Here is a 22,080-nt window from a genome sequence, read left to right on the forward strand (position 1 = left end):
ATTATTGAGTTTAAACCTCATCTAATTTTTAAAGTGACTACTAAATATTATTCGATTGAACTTAAACATATTATCTTGTGTAAAAACTTGACTTCATTCATAAAACATGATTCAATTTTCAAAACAAAAATCATTTTGTTGCTTCCTTCAGCAATTTATGCAAATTTACATAAACACTTAAACATATAATATATAGCCCTGCAGAAAACAAAATGAGGTAGCTATTTCTTCAATTCCAATCAATCTGATTTATTCAAAAGTAGCCAGCAGCAGCTTCCTTTAGCTTGCTCCAAAGATTCTTCCAACTAATTGCTATGAACGGACCCCTCTCTGCTCGTTTTTCATGCTTATGAGTTGAGAATTGGGTTGGCATTAATTTGTGGTAGAATTCTTCAAATGTTGCTAACACTTGGGAAGGTCTTTTGGAGGTGGTAGAACAGATTCATTGGGGCCTTTGCCATTGTCCACCACAAATGCCATCTTAAGCCCCCATGTTGTGTGCAGTTCAAGATGACAATGCATAAACCAAACCCCTGACATATAAACAAAAGAATATGATTTTATCATTTGCGTAAATGTACAATTTTACATATTATATTGTCAAACTGTCAATCTGAACTAAGATAAAATTTTGTTTATATATATTGTTTAGATTTATAGTTTGATAAATTCATACATACAGTATCACATCTTATATTGTTAAACAGTTAATCTAAATTATCAATTATATGAAATTTTGTTTAGATATTTTATTCAAATTAAAAGTCTGATAATATAATATAGAGATATGGTAAGCAAACATTAGGATGATGGGTTTACCTGGATTATCAGCCCTGAATCTGATAGCAGTCCATCCACCAGATGGCACTCCAACTGTGTTCCTCTCAACAGGGTCAACAAGGTTGAATCTTTTTGGGTTCTTTTTTGGGTTGAAATTTCCTAAACCCCTCCCAACTTCGAAGAAGTTAAACCCATGCAAATGCACAGGATGGTTTTCCGGGGCTATCATCCCAGTGTCCTGTAACACCAATTGCACTGTAGAGTTGTAAGCAAGCCTATAGAGCCTAGTGCCCTTCGAGGTCTGCATGTTTGTTGGCTGTGTCCCAGTGTAATTATAAGGAATGGGAGGGTTTCCGGGAAAATCATCAGTGAAAACCCCACTTATATTGAAGAAATGTGCTTGAAGGAGTGAAATCTTTGGCATCACAAATGTGACATTGTTGATATCTGCCACCACTCTATTACCATTGGCACAAGAAGCACAAGTGTGCAGGCCAAGGCTAACTGTGAACAGCAGGGAGTGGTCAATTTTCAATGGGACCCTTGCAGGGTATGTGTTTGAGTTTAGGCTTCTGAGGGAATTTGTAAAGTTTGTGGCTAAGAATGTGGCGTTTTGGGGTGGTGGGGCTGTGAGAGTGGTGGCGGCGCTTAGGAGTGTACCCATGTAGTGCACGGTGGCGGTGGCGGTCTTGTTGTCGACGACGATGGTCGGATTGTCCATGAAAGGGGAGGCTGCAACCAAGTACTTGCCTGTGACATGGTTTGTTGTGAGGAGGACGTTTGTGGTCTGACCAGGGGCTATGAGAATGGTGTCCGTTTTGAAGGGTTTTGTGTACACAGCGTCAACTTCAACCACAGTTAGTTTGTGGTTAGCAATCTTGAAGAAGAGCTCTTCATTAAGTGCAGCATTGATGATTCTTAGCATGTATGTCTTGCCAGGTCTTACTGGTAATCTGTACCCTCCTGCAGTGGATCATATATATAGTTGGTCAAACTCAAATGCATGTTGATCAACCTCGTAGATGGAGTTAAACTCATGCATGCCCTGCCTGCCTCAGAAATTTTTATCAAAATTTGACAGTTGTGATGTAACGTACATATGAAAAAAATGTTGTATGAGGTTGTTCATGTTGTGTGAATTAAAGAACAAATTATCTAAAAGATGATATGTGTTCAGATTTTACATAAATTTTTATTAGTTAGACACATATCATCTTTTAACTGAACTGTTCTATTATCCAATATTGTCACCAAATAAGAAGAGTGTAACACAAATTTTCCCAAAAATATAATCATTTTAGCTTTTTCTTCCTTTATATGTACTGCGTGGCAGAAGTTAAGCTAAATCTTTACCTTGTGAGGGGCAGATTGAGAGAGGCCCTGGGTGGCCATTGATTGTGTGAGCATCAGAGACATTTGGGGCTAACCCAGATTTCAAAGCCTCGTTAATAACAGCTTCCACATCTGATTTCCACCATTCACCTGCAAGGTTAAACAATAATTAATTAATATGATAAGCAATCTTACTAAACCACTTTAATTGTAATTGGGAAATGGATTATGAGAAGAATTAAGGATTAAAAGGGTAGTCTTGGGCTCACCTAAAATAACAACCACTTCTTTTTGGGGTGCAGGAAATGGGTATGGGACACCACGCTTGGGTAAGATGACCAAGGCACCGTGGACTGTAGCCCTGAGCCAGAGAATGTGTGCGTGCCACCAAAGTGTGCCTCTCTGCCCAGTGATAGTGAAGTTGTATACAAAGCTTTGGCCCGGTTGAATTGGGCACTGGGTTATGTATGCCGGCCCATCAGCCCAACCAGTCCTCAATTGTCTGATCCCATGCCTAATTTCCATGGTAACATTACAATTAGGAATTATTTAGCTAGGAAAGCAAAAACTACATTATTAACAGTAATTCTGATAGGATCATATTTTTGTGGTCAATTAATTAATGTAACAAGTAAAACTGTCATAATTAACGAAGAAAAAACTTGTGTGAGGTTGTTTCTGTCACGTGATAGTATTGAGTGACATGATACATAATTTAGTTAAAAGATGACATATGTCCAAATTTGATGATAATTCTTTTGTTCTTACACAAATTCTATATTTTAGAGCATTATGTCACCCAACATTATTACGTAACATCAACAAATCTACACAAATTATTCTGTAGCTAATGCCATCAATTATTAATGATGATTTGTATATGGGTGAAATGTGAGGCATTACCAGTGGATGCTAACATTGTATTTGACATGGTTGACCACCTTGACGAGCACAGTGTCATCTTCCCTAGCATAGATAGTGGGACCAGGGTACCTTCCGTTGACAGTGACAATGGGCTTGCTTGAACACAACCTTGAGGTTGTCCTTTGCACCACCTACGAAACCACAGGCAATTCATATATATATATTAGAAGTCGATCGTTAATGGAACTGGAATTAAGTTAACACAGTGACAGTAGTATAGCTAGGAAGCCTAGGAGTACTACTGCCCAACGCTCACACAAGTTTGGTGGCTTTCTCAACCAAACCGCCCATTTTGCTGTTTGGATGAAGTTTTAATTAATTAATAATATTGCAAGCAAGACCAGTTAATTAAGCTTTCTCGAATGATTAATTTGAAGGACAAATTAAATTATGAAAACCAAACACCAGATACCCTAATATATTAGCTAGAGTTTATAATCGAGGGTCTTAGATTATAATCTCTACCAAAGAAACACAGATCGAGTACATTTGGATATATATACTGGATGTAGACCTAAAGATGATCAGCAGTACATGCCGTATATGCAGTGTGCTGCAAATAATTAGAGGCAACGTTGTTCAATATTTTCTGGCAGCTGATACCCAGTAACTTAATTAATTATTTTCCCATTTATAAAACTTAATTTACCTGGAAATCCATTAATTGTGTTATAAAGGACATATAATTAAAGAATGAATGGTTTGTGCGTACTCAACTATAGAGTCGTCCAGCTAGTAGCAGAGCATGCACGTACTTATCCTTACACGACTAGGCTGACATATATATATAGATGCAACAAATTAACAAACTAAGGTGTTAACTGAAATTAAATTGTTCTTACGTTAAACTTGTAATGTCGAACCATGCATTCCACTGATGCTGGAAACAAACAAGCCACCAAAACCAAGACCCGAATGAACGGCACCATCTCCATTTTTCTGATCTCTTGTCTAGTTGTCTCTTAACTAAGCTTCTCTGGCCTGGCTCTGCAGCTACGAGAGTAGTATTTTAATTCATAATTCTCTGTGCACTACTAGATGCTATATTGACCAAGCTAATAAGCAAACTTATATAAAGAGAGAAATGAACTCTGCTGCCAAGTCGTTTTTGCTTAGTTTGGTAGGTGTAGATAGATATCAAACAATACTTGGGACTGAAGCTCTACGTATACATAAATAAAAAATTAACAGCAGCAGGGCCAGAAACTTCGTGTGATTAGTGCGTTTCTTGTGTATTACTCAACGTAGTTATCTGTCAACTAAAACACTTCTTTGAAGCCATAGAAGCTAGCTAGCTAGTTGATTTGACATACATATCGAGCTCTAGAATATGATCGATGTTATATCAAAATTTGGCCGCCTGGCTTGGTGGTCAGCCCTTGGTTTGGTGAACCCGTACGTATTGGGTAAAGTACACCCAAACCCCAGCTAACAAACCAAAAAGTGGAATTGCTTTTCCAACCCCTCACAATTAAGGTCAAGCAGATGACATAGACAACAGCCAACAAGCTCAACAGAATTACCCACTTGATTTATTAATGCATATATCTTTACATTGCTTCATCCATCTTATATTGTTATTGACGATATAGTGATATATATTATATACAATTGCATATATTAAGTAGGTGGCAGAATATAACAGAAAGGCTACCAGAAATAGTGGTATAGATCGAGCAAATATATCACTTATACTCCAAGAAGAAATTTCATTTTATTAAATTAAATTTGTCTATTAACCGATGACCGGCCATATAGTCTGTGGCATTAGTCTCTAGTCATACTAGATCGAAGCAGGTTTCATCAAATTCAAATTCTATGAACGAGATTTGGTACCTATTTAGTTGTTTAATTAACATATAATCTTGTATGGTAATATTCGAATTAAGATAGATGTACAGATAGATCATCTTTAATATTGTACATTTTAATGAATGCAGTAAATTAAAATTAATTAAAGAGGATTTGTATCAATGCCTGATATGCTATTACTTCCCAAAACTAACACGTTAATTAATTTGTTGTTTGAACAAAAAGGGTCGATCATAATTAATTTTGATTATGAGAGCAACTAATTAAAGTTGGTTCTTATGGATAATTATACATCCATGCATGCATTAATTTGATCGACCAATTAATATTGGGGGGAAGAACACGTGTGTATGTGAAGCTTGAAGCCTTGAACAGTGAGTCATGAGTGTGGTGGGTAGACGATAGATACATATTGGGATGTTACCACGGAACAATTTTATAGTTGAGCGATAGTTTTCATGGATAGCCACAAATCGGAGAAGTCTGTTTCCTGAAAGCTAAGGATTTGAGAGGGGGTGGGTAACAGCTCATCTAATCATACATGAGCTAATTAATTACACCATATGGAATAAATCATATGTTCGTGGCCGTCTTATCATAATTAATGATGAGCCTAATTAATTATCTCGTTTCCACACTAAAAATTACAAGGAAAAGGACAATAACTACATCTAATTGCCATTTCCCAGTTTGTTCTTAATTGTGTGCCATTTCTATTTTAGTTGAAAATTGAAGTTTTAGTGACAACAGTTATACCACATCAGCTAACGTGCTATGTACATTAAATCGATAGTGAAATGATACAAAATTATTGATGATGAGACGCATCACGCATGTTATGTTATTATCCTTAACTTTTTTAAATAAAGAGTGGAGCAAAATAAAATATTTCAAAGAGATCCTTCTTAAGAATCATGACTCCATGAATCTTTTTATAAATCCACTAATTTCTAGAATATTGAATCAACACAAAGACCAAGTCATAATTGGAGTTTGGGCCTTTAAAGTGGGCCATGTGGAAGGGGTAATGGGCTTTAAGGTGGATCATGAGCTGCTGCATTCTAATTTTGCATCAAAGACTAACATGTAAAGCTTAATTATAGTGGGCTTACTTGGATTATAGCCTTTATAGACTGAATGGGATTGACGGTAACACCCAAGATGCCCCACAGATTTTGGCCGCTTTAAACGAATGGGTTCTGACTAGGCCTAATTTCAGAATTTGCAAGCTGTGCTGAGAGAGACGGGGTGAGAGTAGGACAAGCTAGTCCTTCCAAAATTTGCTGTAGCTGATAAGTCATTGCAACAACGTAACCTCTTGTAGTCTTGTCCATATGAAAACGCTACCCCTTTGACCTTTCTATGGCTTTTGTCATTTTGGACTACATTTCAACGTACACCAGCAGCTCGCTATTCTTGTTCACACTTCACTACTTCACTCTTGCAAGTATGATACATATATTTGTTAGACTAGTTTATTGTCTTTCCTTTGTTCTGACTTATAAGTTTAATGTACATCACTCATTCTCAACTTAAAATTTGAGATTTAGTGGGTGACTAACATAATAATAAGGTCCTGTTTACAAGCTTTCTATAAGAGGTTTTAAGTTTGAAACCTTTGATTTACATTTTCTCACTCTTTAGTTGATACGAGGCTTGCAGCTCCATCTGTCTTTTCACGTGCATGATTGGGCTGCACGTGCAGTGAGGAAGCGTGTCAACTTAATATACAATGTTAACTTATTTCCAAACGGCTTATATTTTTTAAGTCTAACAGTTCTCTTACATTATGTATAATACATTATACATGTTTCATACTTCCAAACGGCTTATATGATCTTTTACATTATGTAGATTCTTGTCTATACATTCCTAATTTGCGTTGCAACTGGATGTTCTATGTCTATTATATAACATTATAACCCATATATTTTTCAACTTGAAAGCTTAAATTATAGTTTATATTTGAATGGTATTGTGTGTCCCTTTCCCAATTGGCCAAAATTTGTGAACCCAACGGCACGGAACAAACCATAATGAGCGACAGGCTGATAGCATAGTTTTGATCCGCTCCTACGGAATATTAAATATTAAGAACTACAACAACCATTAAATATATAGCAGAAGATGAAGAACAAGAAGGAAGGGTTCACATTGAGTTCAACGAATACCAAGCCAATTTTCTCCAAGGAAGGGTTCACATTGGGTTCACATTGAGTTCAACGAAGACAGCCTTTAAAAGCCTAATTTACTACCAAGGATTTGTACAATTAAGAAGCACTTATACTATTGCTGCCTGGAATTACAGAAACTTGTTTTTTCCATGTAGTTATGTGAACAAACTTTGCATTTGGTAAGTTATTCTTTCACATTCTAATGTTAAAGCTATGATAACTTTTGGGGTGGAGTTAAGTGTTTTAGAAAAAAAATTGTTGAAGAGATCACATTACCTATCATGTGACAATTGATATATATTTAGTATATTGATTATTATGATCAATTGTTAATTTACAAATCAACTGTAATATTATATAATTCATCTAATATTATTCGATGCAGGAGTATCTAAGATTATATGTCAGCTTACGTATTTGAGTTCAGCCTAGCTAGAGTATTTATCACTGCAAAATTTAAATTTAAGTTTTCAATAGAGCATGTTTTACGGAATATCTCTCACAATAAGGTGAGTCTCAAATATTATGAGTTTCATTTTATTATAAAAGAATGTCTCATAAAACATGTCTTCAAGACTTTCTCTTAAAGTTATTAAAATTATAATCTTAACATATGATTGAGATTATATTTGAAGTCAATGTAAACTTGCCACTGCTATCATAACAAATATAGTGATAAAGTCTTCTCCTTTTATCGCTATAATCCCACATCCTTAGACTTTAGGGAATGAATTTGGTTAGTTATTCGTGTCGGATTCAATTTCTCGTTCTTATTTTTGGTAACTCAGTTTCTCATTACAATTTTTACTGCATTAATTTCAAACGGTCGTCGAAAACTTGGGATCTCCACCCCATTGCGTGACAAGTTGACAACACATCTTTAGGGAATCTGTCCGTAAAGACTTTAAGCTAAATTTTATATCTAATATTTAACATTTTCTCAGCCACATACAGACATTATAAGGGCTAAAGGACCCACGCAGAAAAGGCTTTACTCAGCCTGTCAGACACTATTTTTGAAGTCAATGTACTACACTGGCATTGCTAATTTTAACTTTTTCCTATCCATCTCTCCCTCACCATTTTCAGACTCTGAGTATTAACAGTCAAAAGCTCCACCCAAAAGGGTCAGGCTGGATCTCTATGATTTCCTGCATGTGTATTTGGATTTGCATTCTACTGTGAAAGAAATTTGATGCAGATTTTGAACTCTTTATTTAATGCAGTTGCAGGGTTGTAGCTCATTCTCTCAAGTCTGCTGCTTTAGTTTCTCTTTTTGAGTGTTACCCCCAAAAGGGTAAGCAAGCAAAAACACGGCCTCAAAGCCATGGCAGTAGATGATGCACACACCAAAGCAGATGATGATGTTCCCACCAAAGCAGAAGATGTTGATGTGTACACCAAAGATGGGACAGTGGATTACCTTGGAAACCCAGCTAACAGAAAAGTAACAGGAACCTGGAAGGCCTGCCCTTTTATTCTAGGTACTGTTTGAAGATCTCTAATATGCACAGCTAATGGAATCTGGTTATGGAAATAAGATGTGAGATACTTATCTTTTTTTTTTTTTTTTCTTTTTCTGATTTAATTTGTCAATAGGGAATGAATGCTGTGAAAGATTGGCATTCTATGGGATGAGCTCCAATCTGGTGTTGTATTTCAAGAATCAACTACACCAAAGCAGTGCTACAGCAACCAAAAATAACTCAAATTGGGGTGGAACATGCTACCTCACCCCCTTATTTGGAGCATTTTTGGCTGATGCCTATTTGGGAAGATATAAGACAATTGCCTCTTTTTCAGTCATCTATGTCATTGTAAGTTGGTTTATCTTTAGCTTAATACTAGTTTATATACATGAGCTCAACTTGATGAAGCAAAACAATTGACTTGAACACCCCATGAAAGGGCTTTTCACTCTGGAAAGTTTTTGGAGTCAAGTAATTGTCTAACTCATTCCAATTTTGATTCCCAAGTGCCCCTTAACTTAATCATAACTTAATACTCTTACAACCATATTCAGTGCCTCAATCCCCAAAAGTACTTACTGGTTCTGTAATAATTTGCATAGGGGATGACACTTTTGACAATGTCAGCATCTATCCCGGGCCTGAAGCCAACCTGTTATGAAAAAGATAATTGCCATGCAGATAAAGGACAGACTGCAGTAGTCTTCTTAGCACTTTACCTAATAGCATTGGGGACGGGTGGGATTAAGCCTTGTGTCTCATCCTATGGAGCAGACCAGTTTGATGATAATGATGAGGTTGAAAAGAAGCACAAGGGTTCTTTCTTCAACTGGTTCTATTTTTCCATCAATATTGGTGCTTTGATTGCTAGTTCTGTGCTGGTGTGGATACAAGACAACGTTGGCTGGGCATGGGGTTTCGGCATTCCAGCAGTCACCATGGCACTTGCTGTGATTAGTTTCTTTTCAGGTACTAAGTTATATAGGAATCAGAAGCCAGGAGGTAGCCCTCTGACCCGAATAATTCAGGTGGTGGTGGCATCCTTGAGAAAATACAAGGTGAAAGTACCAGAAGACAAGTCCCTTTTGTATGAGACAGCAGATGCAGAGTCTGCCATCCAAGGAAGCCGCAAGCTTGATCACACAAATGAGTTCAGGTTAGTTTCTAAACTGAAAAGCTTGTACTATTTATAACTGGATTGGATGGCAAAAGAAAATTCATGTGGCAGGTACCAAGTAGCCAAATTATTGAGATTAAGGCTGAGTTGAGTAGAGTAATCAAACTATAAGACTAAGCCTTTTTTTAACCTTCATTGTTGTTGGTGATGTGTGACCAATACTTTACTGTTCAGGTTCTTTGACAAAGCAGCAGTGGAGGTACAAACAGACCATGTAAAGGACTCGAAAAGCCCATGGAGACTTAGTACAGTTACTCAAGTTGAGGAGCTAAAATCAATCATTCGACTACTTCCCATATGGGCCACTGGTATTATCTTTGCTGCAGTCTACAATCAGATGAGCAACCTTTTTGTGTTGCAAGGCTCCCTTATGGATATTCATGTTGGTCCCACTAGCTTTGAAATCCCACCAGCTTCCCTTTCCATCTTTGACACCCTTAGTGTCATTGTTTGGGTCCCAATCTATGATCAAATCATTGTCCCAGTAGCTAGAAAATTCACTGGTCACAAGAATGGCATAACTACACTCCAGAGGATGGGCATTGGCCTCTTTATCTCCATATTCTCCATGATATCTGCTGCAGTTTTGGAGCTCATCAGACTCCGAAGTGTCCGAGAGCACAACTATTATGAAGTCGAGCACATGCCCATGTCAGTTTTTTGGCAAGTGCCTCAATATTTCCTCATAGGGTGTGCAGAAGTTTTCATATTTATCGGACAGTTGGAGTTTTTCTATGATCAAGCACCTGATGCCATGAGGAGCCTGTGCTCTGCTCTCGCACTCACCACTGTTGCATTAGGAAATTACTTCAACTCTCTGCTTGTGACCATTGTCACCAATGTGACTACAAAAGACAACAAGCCCGGATGGATACCGGACAATTTAAACTACGGTCACCTTGATTACTTCTTCTGGTTACTGGCAGTGCTGAGTGTTCTGAACCTTGGAGCTTATCTCTTGATTTCCAAGTGGTACACGTATAAAAAGACTGTGGCGGCTCTGCGTTGATGGATAAAGGAAGTGATACACCACATAAGAAGTTGTTTCTGCCTTTTTAGGCTTTTAACTTTTACTTTGGTGGTTGAAACACTTGTATATAGTGATATAGTCTGTTTAAGAAGCATCTCACTTGTGTATGCAATACTGTAAGAGACTACAATCATGAATGAGTCTCACATGGTGGTGTTAATTAAGCAACTAAGCAAGAATGATTGAAAAAGATGTGAGCCACAAGTTAGTTAATGAAATTAAACCTTTGTCTTTGCTCTCCATCTATTTCCTTGTGCAACACTACTGGTGCTGAACACTTTCCAAGTCTTTGAAGGAGCCAACTCAGAGTAGACTACCTCAACAACTTTCAGTTCTTTCTATATTTAAGCTTCAACTGACATTCATCTGAATATATGATTCCCTATTTAACAAATTAATTGAATAATACCCTGCAACAAACAAACAAGCAGCAGAAAAATCAGTTTTGTGCAGCTTAAAAGCATGGTAAGATAAGATAAGCATTTATAACCCAGAACTTAAACTTTTAGTGTACACATAATTGCACGTATTTGGAGTTTATAAGCATTTATACCAAAATATTTATTTGGGAATAAATCAATTCTAATAAATAATACTTAATACTTTGAAATATCTTTATGTAAGTGATTTAAATTGTAGTGGGATAATTTCCCCCTAAGCCACGTGGACAAAGTTAGGGCAGTATTCCAATCATGCCATTGCAGATTAGAAAAAAAATGACATGTGCTAGAGGTGTAAAAAGCTGGAGTCAACTCTCATGTCTACACCACGTGCAATGGGCTATGTCAAACCCAAGGGCCCAGGACGGATAGGCCTAGCCCAAGTCTCTCTTTCATCCAAACGGCAGCCCACACAAACCATTTGAAGCCCTTTATCCAGTATATTATAGCTCGTGGAATCTGCCAACATATTTGTTCGATCTGAACTTGTAATTCAGACGAAGGTTAGAAAAAGGAGAGATTTGCCTCACACTCTGTGATCGCAAATGATTCGCAAACGGTATCAAGACGCCAAAACAGGTAATACCTACATGTTTAATCTTTATGTATATGCTTTTCTTTCTTGTTGCAGCTTTTCAACTTGTAGGAATTCACTCCAACTGTTTGACGAAATGTTTGAGAGAAATGCTTTTAGACATTTCTTCTCCTAATAAATTTACATTTCAGGTTACCAAACGGCAAAATCGTTGAATGCCCACAAGGTTTTGAAAAAAATAGGATTGGGCAAAGAAGACTACTACTTCTGGAAACAAATAGGCAAGTCTTTACTATGCACATACACACTGTTCGGCGTGGCGTGGCTGTACAACGAGAAATCACCCCTCGGCTGGTGGACGCTGAAGCCTCGGCCCAAGGAAGAGAAGGAGCTAGCACACCTGTATGAGCGGAGAGAGTTCCCGTACCCTGGCGACGAAGAAGCAATGGAAGAGTTCGTTGCCAAGGGTGGCATGATCGGCACCACTATTGGTCCAAAAGGGATCATTGAGACTGATAAGGATTCATATAATTATCAGAAGGAGTTGCAGAACAAGAAGTTCGAGCAGGAAGCTCAGAAGCTGTGGTTTAGGATGAGGAACGAGGTCATTTCGGAGCTTCATCAGAAGGGCTACGACGTTGAGTGAATGCAAGTTAGGAATTGAAGCGCCGAGTGCAAATTCAAGTTGTATGGTAAATGGTAATGTATAAGAAAGTGTATGCGTTTTATGTAAAGCTGTGGCTGCTTTGCATTACGCTGTGATGTTCCTTTGGTTTCATATTTTTACATTGAAGAATACAATTATCGAACTTGTTGACGATTATCAGTTTCATATATTATTATCTTTTTCATTGCCTACCACTCACCTGCGATGTGTTCCTAGATAACCAACATGTTCTTCTATAGCGTTTAATTTAGGCAAATAAAAATGTTTTCTTTTTTTCGTTAAAAGTAGGACTTTAGTGCTTCCTCAGGAAAAACTATCAGATAAACATGCAAGGACCGGTGCACCACTTGGGTTGCAAAGTAGGACTACCAAACAAGCCTTTAATCGCACTATTGAAACATTATTGGATTGGAGAATACAATAAATGCATACTTTGATAATAAACATTCTACACGAACTCTAAACTCTATCATTACAGAATTAAATTGGCCAACCACTGATTCCAAAGATACAGCCTCTGAATTGCATTATTACAAACTCCTCCAATATCATATGCAGCTACATAAAACAGATTGTCAAAGGGAACACTACATGGTATTGGTATCCAAGCAGGTACTTTGGATGACATCCTTCTAAGACTATGCTTTAAGTTATAGCGGCCAGGTCAATGGATCCTCCAAACCTGTATTACATGATAAATAGCATTATAAACAAAGTTTCTCTAAATCCCCAAATTCATGTATTTACCAATTGGGCATTCCATGTTAACAAAAGTTAAATATTAAATCCTCAACATTTTAGACCCCTAGTCAACTAAGCATTTCTACTGATCAAAGTTATCATTTTTCCACAATTTTCTCGGCACCCAAACAAGCATTTTACTCAAAATCAAAAACCCAACGAAGCATTTATAAAGAGAGAGACTTGCGATCTACTGTTGGAGCAAAGAGGACCAAGGCGTCGTATAAGTACTGGCCGTATCGCTGCACACCAATCTTGGGATCGTCGGCGAGCTTGAAATCGAGCTCGAAGCGTCGGGATTGAAGGGACTTGAAGAAGAGGGAGTGCGAGGATTTGATGGCGAGGTCGTCGAGCAAGACGAGGACTCGGTGATCGGTGGGGTGGTCGGGCGAGAAATGGAAGAAGGGTTAGGGCTACGAAGGTGAGGAGTGTATCTGGTGGGAGCCATACCAGATACGCTTCCAAAGCCATACACTCCTCCTCTGAATGTATCTGGTATTTGAATGCTGCCAACAAGCTTGTTGTTGGAGAGGTTCCAAAACCTTTCTTCTGTGGGAGTGGAACAACACCCGGCCTTTGCATAATCCAATCAATTCAAGGCGCTCTTCTTCAATGGAAAATCATGAACTGTCAACTCGATCACACCCTTCTCTCACATGGAGGACCAATAGAAAGAATCATTTTGATGACTTGCCAATAAGATATAGAAATGCGTCAAGTACCAGAGCAACAACTTGTCTTGCTGCAAGAGTCAAAATATCGACACATGAAATAGTTGATGGGCAAAATATTTCCACATCTGCTTTTATATTGTTAATAACATGGAAACCTCATAAGATGTATCACATAATTTCATAGATCGATCCATAAATTCCTCTCCACACTCCACGGACCATCAATCCTTCCACTTTCCATGATATATGAAACAATAATAACAATACAGAATATAAATAATCAACTTTAAACTTGTATTAATAAAAAAAAATATACTGAACCAAATATCATCATGCCCAGAATTCGACCCACCCACATCACCAGCCACTCTGTATATCCACTTATCTTTTTTGGTTTGCACCAAAAATCACATCGGTTACAATGCATAAGTTACATTGTAAAATTGGTAACAAACAACTCTCAAGTCACAAATGTAAAATCCTCAGCAAATAGGAAAAGAGTTGCGAGTTCTGATTATTGGCATTGTTAGGAAAAACATGTTAGGGAGAGATGTGCTCTCATACAGAAGAAGAAGAAGAAATGCATATATATATATATATATATATGGCTTTACAACATGACATGATGGCATCCCATAGAAGAACATGTGAATGTGATGCACCTTTACAAGACATTCTTGGGCACAGACTGTGAGTTGTTTGACCTACTACTCTTTCCTGAATCACTCCTCCTATAGCTCCTTAATGGTGTCAAGTAGAATCTCAACAAGCCATGATCAAGATTGCTTGGTGAGTACCTGGCACTCCTGTTCCTCTGCAGGGTCTTCAAGCCATTACCTTTGGAGTCAACACCAACACCAACGCCAACGCCAACGCCAACGCCACTCATATTGCTAAATAAACCAACCATTTTGCATGGATTCCTACAGCTAACACTGTAGCTGCGAATGAGCTTCTGACTCACAGACCCATTATTGGCTTCTCCATTAGCAACCCTCCTCAGCTTTTTCCAAGAATCCACATTTTCTTCCTCACCATGTTTCGGCTGCTCGCTTCGCCTCTGCATCAAGCCCCAAAGATTCCACCTTTTGTGCCATCTTTGTGGCTTTGGATCAACCCCATTTGATGGAACAGAATTAGCAACACCATTGCAAACAGATTCAACTCTACCACCAACCTCCGAACAATCATCTTGGACTGATTTCAACTTGGAATCCGAATCCCTCAATTCCTTGTCTGAAATCAGCAACTTGGCCCCGTAGAACAACTCGGTGGTGGCAGGGGACACTTTGGCATTGGACACCAACTTCAAATCATCAACCTCCGCCGCCATGACCACTTTGCTATGCGAACAAGGATTCGATCTATCAAAGCTCCGCCGCCGCCGCTGCTGCGAATAGTAATCTTTAGTCTGAGCTGAGCCTCCGGGGCTCCTCTCTAAGAACTCTTCCTCATTCACCTTCGCATCTTCAACAACCGAAACCATCCGGGTCAGCCTCGGGTACGCTTTCGAACTCAAGTACCCGTCCCAAGAAGCCCGAGGCTCATCTAACGACATCCGACCCGGATCCGTATCGCAGGATCTTCGACCCAATGCGTACTCTCCAACCTCCGACTGGGTCTCCCTCAACCCCTGCCTCGCACTCCTCTTCTCAACCCCCAAACCCTCGCTGTCAACCTTCTTGCTCTTCTGCTTCCTCCGCCATTGCCTCACTTTCTTGCTCAAAACAGACGCCGTTTCCCAAAATGTCCCTGCGATTTCTTTCAAATCCCTCCCCGTACCCTTCTTTCTCTGCCATTCAAGATCTATCAACTCCTTCACCGTCTTGAACTCCGCATCAGAAACCCTAAGCACATTTCCATTATCGTCCTCTTCCTTCAATTCGACCTCGAACTTTCTGGGTAGGCCTTTGCGCTCGTCGTCGATGTTGAAGAGCTCCGAGAGAGTGTTCCGAGCCCTAACGTCGCAGGACTTGCGCCGAGTCGGGTCTGGAGGGTTGTTGGCTGATAAATCTAGTCCTGGGCCGGAGCATGATTTGCTGCGTCGGAGCTCTGACCCGGAATGTGGGTTCCGGGTTGGGGTTTCGGGGTGGGCGGCGGAGTCGAGACCGGCTAGGCGTTCGCGGAGGCATGGGGCGCAGAAACCGGTGATGGGGCTGGCAGGGTGGCGGTGACAGGTAGAGAGGCGGTGGGTTTGGGCTTGGGCTTGGGCTTGTCGGGTCATGGCTACGGTTGGAGGTTTGCGGTGGTGGTGGTCAGTGGGTGCATGTTAAGGAAGTGGGGAGTCAGAGAGAGAGAGAGCAGCGGTGAGTCAGTGACTGGTGAAGGAGTGGGGAACTGATGAAAATGGAAACCCCGGATAAACCCCCTTTTTGGGATTTTAATATGGTATCCATGACGTGTAATTTGGGTTTTTATTTTGTTTCTATTTTCTAGACGTTAATAAATTAACATGGAGATGGAGGATCTATTTCACCAAAGAAAAGAATCCTATGCAACCCAAAAAATAAATAAAAATATGCCATTTTAGGAAATAATAAATAATATATATTTTATTGTTTAACAATTGACAATTTAATATGTCACATTATTAATCTAAATTATGTATTCACTTGATAATAATTTACATAAGATTGACAATTTAATATGTGCATGTATTTCTTGCAAAATTATCAATATTATCACTTTTAAAGATTGATAATGTTGGTTTAGTACCAAAATGATAATGATATAATAGAGGAGGCTTAAAGCTTAGAGTATATAATTTGATATAATGAGTCATATATATATATAATAAAAAAAAACTTCTTGTTGGTCAGTTGTAAATGATTTTGTTAGGAAGTTAAACCTAAGCTCTTCTTCATGGCTATCTTAAATGAAACTTTTCAATGAGTATAGCTTGGAGCTGAAGAAGAGCAACCCCAGATTAGTGTGGAGATGAAGAAACCCAACAATTTTTTAGCCCACAATAAGCCCAACCCATTAGTCCACACTTTCTTGAATTTTGGTTCCCTTTTGGTTCCCATGGAAAATGTGTATAAAAAATACGCCAAACGACACCAAAAGCAAAATCCAACCTCCTACTTGTGGACGTCCACAAAAGTTTAGGTCAACTCCACTAAGGACAACTCCATCGGCATAGAAGTCCACAATAATGTGGCATTCCCAACAATTTGCTTTTAAATACAAAACCCATCTAGGAAACTAGAGCCCAAGAATCTTTAATTTATTTATATATTCAATATTGAAATAATTTCCTATTGTTTGTCTTTAAAGTTCACCTTTCAAAAAAGCTACTTGGAGCTAATTAAAACTGTTGGACAATAATTACTTTATTTATTTATTTATTTTTATTCTTTGATCAGTACAACTAAGGAAATTTCAGAATTTATTTCTGAGTGCTGTGGGTATACTCATCAAATGCATGGTTGCATTTAGAAGCCCAAACAATAAAAGTCCACGATAGGCCCAGTACTACTACAATGCACAGCTCTCTCGAGCCCAAGCCCGCTCTTAACATTTCAATGGTGTCAGCCACTTCCTTAACACCCTGCCCGAATGAAGAAGGTGGGAAAGCCAACTGCCAATATGGAGAAGACGAAGAAGTTTCTGGAGCTGACCGACGACGAGTCAGAGGCAGTGTCGCGACTCGCTATTCCAGCTCATCGAGTCGGCTCCGGGCGGAGCTTCTACGAGGATCTCTCTCTTAAAGGCATCCGAGTCGACCGAGTCGAACCCGGACTCGTCGTATGTACTTTCAAGGTCCCTCCCCGCCTCACCGTGAGTGAACTAAACCCCTCACTCTTTTGGTTACAAGTTAAATTTCCATAAATTCATCGATATTTAACTTGGAATTTTGTATTTTTTTAATATCTGGATTATTAATAGCATCAAAATATTTTTTTAACTTGAAATTTAGGTAATTTCAGCTATAATTTGACTAATTTTTTATTCTTTTATTTGCAGGATAGAAGTGGAAAGTTGGCGAATGGTGCAATTGCAAACCTTGTTGATGAAATGGGTGGTGCAGTCGTTCATGTTGAGGGTTTGCCTCTGAAGGTTTCAGTGGACATGTCCATCTCTCTTATGTCGACTGCGAAGCTTAATGTAAGCAATATTTCAACTCAAATATGCCCATTTCACTTTCACATTTATGTGCTCCATTGCAGCCTTTGAATTGGTCATACACTCATACATGTATATGTTCAATTTAACATACTTTCGTGAATATCACCATTGTTGCGAATGTTTGAACTTATGTGCCCAAAAATCTTTGCTCAACTTATATAGAAATAGAACCAACTTTGCCACTTTTAATCTGGTTTCAATTTCTTAGAGGTATTTGCTTTCCTACTTTTATCTGCAGAATTTGGTATAGCTTATAATAGTGATGATCAATTTTCAAAGGTTTTTTGGGATTATTTCCCACGCATAATGTAGCATGGGAAGTAGGACTAGTTTTTGCAATTTGGTTGTTATTTTTGTGTTTCTAGTGGTGGGATTTTCCTCATTTGTCATGTGTGTGTGGCATATGATTTGCATTTGGATGGTTCTGGCTGTAACATTGCTCTTGATGCCGAATTGCAGGATGAGTTGGAGATCACATCAAGGGTGTTAGGACAAAGAGGGGGTTATTCTGGAACAATAGTACTTATGAGAAACAAAGCAACTGGGGAGGTTATTGCTGAAGGTCGACATTCATTGTTTGGTAGACATGCTAGCAAACTGTGAGTCCGTTTTTTGGTTACAAAACGCTGCTGAGTCCTTTCACTTTACTTTGTAAATATATATATGGAGGGAACTTCTGGGGGCTTAGGTTGAATTTCACTGTAGTGTTACTTTCTTTCTGTAAATTTTCATTTTTGATTGAATAAAAAGATTCAGAATTTCCGCAATGATGTTCTGCAATTATGTATTAGGCTAGAATTTGCATGCACCCCAGCCAGGCCTAATGTTATGGACCAACATACATGGTGCATTGGTGCAGCATGTGATCTAATGTTCTCTTGGATCCTAATAAGAAGGGTAACACTGATCCTGTTATATTACCCCCCATATAATGTTACAAAAGAATTCAGAGAGAGCGTTCTTGTTAATTTTGGGGAGTGTAGTATGGCTTCACCAATCATCACTTGGATCGTTCCAAGTCAATCATGTAATTGTGATGATGTAATTGACAGTACAAAGCTGTGTATCATTCATTTCATTGAGAGCGTACCCATGTTTGCTTGTTCTGTGTTTTGCTTGAACACAAACCGAGACTGGCAGTCTGTCACTGACTATACAAATTTTTCATCAAATCCTTATTATGGATCATAATTTAGCAATGCTCTTACAATCTTTTTATTTTACTGTTAGTATTTATTTGCGTTGCTAAGTTACATAATACAATATAATCAAGGTAATTTGACCCTAGGCTACCTTGGAGAAACTACATGATTTTAAATTTTTAACCATTCAGGTAATCCCTTGGGATCAATTAGTTATTAGTTTCATAGTTTCATAGCTCACCCACCGCCGAACCGGCCAACTTTTACGATCATTTTGCTCTCACAGGCATCCGAGTCGAACCTGGACTCGTCGTCTGCACTTTCAAAGTCCCTCCACGCCTCATCGTAAACCCTCTAACTTGGACTTTTTTTTCTTATATTTTAGATTAGCAAGAACATCAAAATTGGTTCTTTAACTTGAAATTTAGGGAATTTCAGCTGTAATGTTACTAGTTTTATTTAAAAATTGAGCCTCTTCCCATAACAGTTAAAAAAAATTTGTGTTGGATTTTGGCATTATGCAAAGCTTTACATGTCAGTAGACCCACATGCCTACTATAACTATATTTAACTATTAGACCTCTCTACCTAGCAGCTTTGTTATTAATGTTGGATAATTAAGAGTGCAATTGCCAATTGGTATTGGTGAAATTTGTTGAAAAGATTAGTTTAATGTGCGCAATTTTGTTTATTTTGTTTGCAGGATAGAGCTGGAAAGTTGGCTAAGGGTGCAATTGCAAACCTTGTTGATGTAGTTGATTTATATATGAATCTAATCGGTGCTAATTTATTTACAGCATTATTCATGAAATGATAATGAAAACATAGAAAATGAGAGAGAGAGGTAATGTATAAAGATGAGTGTGAAAATCTGTGACCATTTTAAAGTACACTGTACACATAATATTTTGTTATTGTTATTATTATTATTTTTAAATATACTTTTGGGCCTTTTGGGTTTAGTCCGCACATAGCATACAGTCCTCTCCTAGTCTTCATTTTTTTGGTAAATTACGTTTTGTGAAAAAAAAAAATGGTCTGCGCATTTCAAGGGTCTCGCACTTCTCCTCTTTCAGAGATGGATTCGAATGAAGAACCTGGGAAGGCCAATATGGAGAAGGCGAAGAAGTCTCTGGAGCTGACCGAGGACGAGTCAGAGGCTGTATCGCGACTCGTCGTTCCACCATTCCGACCCGGCGGCGAACGGACCAACTTTTATGATTATTTTGCTCTTAGTGGCATGCGAGTCGACCGAGTCGAACCTGGACGCGTCGTCTGCACTTTCAAGGTCCCTCCGCGCCTCACAGTAAGAACATCAAAATTGGTTCTTCAAATTCAGATCCGAAATAGGATAACTAGTCAAAATTAGTTCTTTAACTTAAAATGTAGGTAATTTGATCAATTGAGCTGTAAAATAACTAGTTTTATTTGTGAAGTGTATTATTTTTTTTTCTTAATTGTTTTGGGTGTAAGTTGTAACTTACCATTCTATCAACATTTTCAGCACTATCAGACTTGTTGAGTCTTGTTCTACTGAAGTGCCTAGTAAAGTTATACTTGAAGAAATGCTAAATAGAACCCGTTTCAGATGATATTAACTGAGACTGAACACATGATGTGGTATTTGGTCTCTCCAGCATTATCTCAGCTTGTAAGGATGAATGACTCCTCCTATTGTCGTTCTCTCAATTATTGAGCCTCTTCCCATGAAAGTTGAAAACTTTTTTTGTGTTAAATTTTGACATTATGCTATGCTTAAACCTCTGCATTGGATATTCTAATATGATAATATGTCATGTGGGAGAATGCTAAGCATGTCATTAGACTCACTTGCATAGTATAACTATATTTAACCGCTAGACCTCTCTACCGAGTACTGAGCATAGGATACTTAAGAGTACAATTGGTATTGGTGAAATTTGTTTTGAAAAGATTTATTTAATGTGCGCAACTTTGAAATTTTGTTTATTTTGTTTGCAGGATAGAGCTGGAAAACTGGCCAATGGTGCAATTGCAACCCTTGTTGATGTAGTTGGTGCTTCCGTACTTTATGTTAAGGATCTCCCTATGAATGTTTCTGTGGACATGTCCATCTCGTATATGTCAACCGCTATGCTTCATGTAAGCAAGCTTTCCACTGGAATCTCCCATTTCTCTTTGACATTTATGTGGTTCATAGCAGCCTCTGAATTGGTCATTACATGTATATGTTCAATCTAACAGTAGCCTACCTTCCTGAATATAACCAATATTGCCATTGTTTGAACTTATGTGCCCAAGAATCACTTTAAATCTGCTTTCAATGGATTCGAATTTTTTCCCATTGTATTTATATTTGCAGGGTCTGGTTATCATAAGATAGTCTCAGATCATTCCCATGCATATAGCATCTGTTCTGTCTTTATGTGAGAATTTGTTTTGTAATTTGGCTATTACTTTGTGTTTCTAGTGATTACCTTAATTGTCATGTTTTTGTGGTATGTGATTTGCATTTGGATATTTCTGGCTGTAACATCTAATCTCTGTATCGATCCAATGTTATCCGATGTCCCCACTTATAACGTCTGATATCTTTTGATGTCAAATTGCAGGATGAGTTAGAGATCACCTCAAAAAGGTTGGGGCAAAAAGGAGGTTATTCTGGATCAATAGTTCTTTTGAGAAACAAAGCAACTGGAGAGATTATTGCTGAAGGTCGACATTCATTGTTTCGTCCACATGCTAGCAAGCTCTGAGTCTTTTTCACATACAAGTCTAAACTATATATGGTCGGAAACCCCTGGGGGCACAGGTTGGATCCCATTAGGGTTGCTCTCTTCTTGTAATTAATTATTTTTTTAGTGAAAAAAGATTCAGATTCTGGGCCATGTTATGAACCAACATGCATGGTAGTTGCTGGCCTTGGAAGGACATAGACCAAATGAAATCGGTTTCTCCTCTAAATTCTTGAATTCTTCCCCATTTTTAATTTATAGGTTTTTTTTTTTTAACCGCGGGTAGAAATGGAATATTCAGGGGAAAAATTTGAGGGGTAGCGAAAAAAATTGAGGTTACA

General features: G+C 38.3%; 6 protein-coding genes across 10 annotated transcripts; 4 read left to right on the top strand and 2 right to left on the bottom strand.

Moving 5' to 3' along the window:
- Nucleotides 1-4,007, bottom strand: LOC147296418 (laccase-4-like). Its single transcript, XM_086257322.1, has 6 exons — nt 3,879-4,007; nt 3,016-3,167; nt 2,382-2,626; nt 2,134-2,262; nt 820-1,743; nt 1-533 (listed from the first exon to the last, which is right to left on the bottom strand). Exons 1-6 carry the CDS (start codon nt 3,969-3,971, stop codon nt 403-405), a joined length of 1,674 nt encoding a protein of 557 aa, XP_086113448.1. The 5' UTR covers nt 3,972-4,007; the 3' UTR covers nt 1-402.
- Nucleotides 4,008-8,023: 4,016 nt separating this feature from the next.
- LOC147296419 (protein NRT1/ PTR FAMILY 8.2-like) lies at nt 8,024-10,938 on the top strand. 2 transcript variants are annotated; one of them, XM_086245837.1, is made up of 5 exons: nt 8,024-8,149; nt 8,249-8,506; nt 8,622-8,839; nt 9,094-9,647; nt 9,843-10,938. In XM_086245837.1, exons 2-5 carry the CDS (start codon nt 8,350-8,352, stop codon nt 10,675-10,677), a joined length of 1,764 nt encoding a protein of 587 aa, XP_086101963.1. In that variant the 5' UTR covers nt 8,024-8,149; nt 8,249-8,349; the 3' UTR covers nt 10,678-10,938. The 2 variants fall into 2 exon arrangements, with proteins under 2 accessions (XP_086101963.1, XP_086101972.1); XM_086245846.1 differs by lacking the exon at nt 8,024-8,149 and having other exon boundaries at nt 8,156-8,506.
- A 625-nt stretch (nt 10,939-11,563) lies between these two features.
- Nucleotides 11,564-12,534, top strand: LOC147296420 (homeobox prospero protein). Its single transcript, XM_086229382.1, has 2 exons — nt 11,564-11,717; nt 11,865-12,534. Exons 1-2 carry the CDS (start codon nt 11,684-11,686, stop codon nt 12,317-12,319), a joined length of 489 nt encoding a protein of 162 aa, XP_086085508.1. The 5' UTR covers nt 11,564-11,683; the 3' UTR covers nt 12,320-12,534.
- A 1,717-nt stretch (nt 12,535-14,251) lies between these two features.
- LOC147296421 (protein OCTOPUS-like) lies at nt 14,252-16,078 on the bottom strand. Its single transcript, XM_086229057.1, has one exon. The coding sequence runs from the start codon at nt 15,977-15,979 to the stop codon at nt 14,420-14,422; it is 1,560 nt and encodes a 519-aa protein (XP_086085183.1). The 5' UTR covers nt 15,980-16,078; the 3' UTR covers nt 14,252-14,419.
- A 1,232-nt stretch (nt 16,079-17,310) lies between these two features.
- Nucleotides 17,311-20,226, top strand: LOC147296422 (Thioesterase superfamily protein). 3 transcript variants are annotated; one of them, XM_086240373.1, is made up of 4 exons: nt 17,311-17,535; nt 17,722-17,862; nt 18,343-18,482; nt 20,102-20,226. In XM_086240373.1, exons 1-4 carry the CDS (start codon nt 17,314-17,316, stop codon nt 20,115-20,117), a joined length of 519 nt encoding a protein of 172 aa, XP_086096499.1. In that variant the 5' UTR covers nt 17,311-17,313; the 3' UTR covers nt 20,118-20,226. The 3 variants fall into 3 exon arrangements, with proteins under 3 accessions (XP_086096499.1, XP_086096492.1, XP_086096507.1); XM_086240366.1 differs by lacking the exon at nt 20,102-20,226 and adding an exon at nt 19,729-19,865; XM_086240381.1 differs by lacking the exon at nt 20,102-20,226 and having other exon boundaries at nt 18,343-18,908.
- LOC147296423 (uncharacterized) lies at nt 19,743-21,949 on the top strand. Of its 2 annotated transcripts, XM_086240393.1 has the most exons (4): nt 19,743-19,869; nt 20,102-20,331; nt 21,006-21,146; nt 21,617-21,949. In XM_086240393.1, exons 1-4 carry the CDS (start codon nt 19,857-19,859, stop codon nt 21,758-21,760), a joined length of 528 nt encoding a protein of 175 aa, XP_086096519.1. In that variant the 5' UTR covers nt 19,743-19,856; the 3' UTR covers nt 21,761-21,949. The 2 variants fall into 2 exon arrangements, with proteins under 2 accessions (XP_086096519.1, XP_086096527.1); XM_086240401.1 differs by lacking the exon at nt 19,743-19,869 and having other exon boundaries at nt 20,104-20,331.
- The last annotated feature ends 131 nt before the right edge of the window (nt 21,950-22,080 follow it).

Source organism: Dryas octopetala, chromosome 1 (genome assembly GCF_963921425.1).
Source record: "Dryas octopetala chromosome 1, drDryOcto1.1, whole genome shotgun sequence".
Classification (NCBI taxonomy): Eukaryota; Viridiplantae; Streptophyta; class Magnoliopsida; order Rosales; family Rosaceae; genus Dryas; species Dryas octopetala.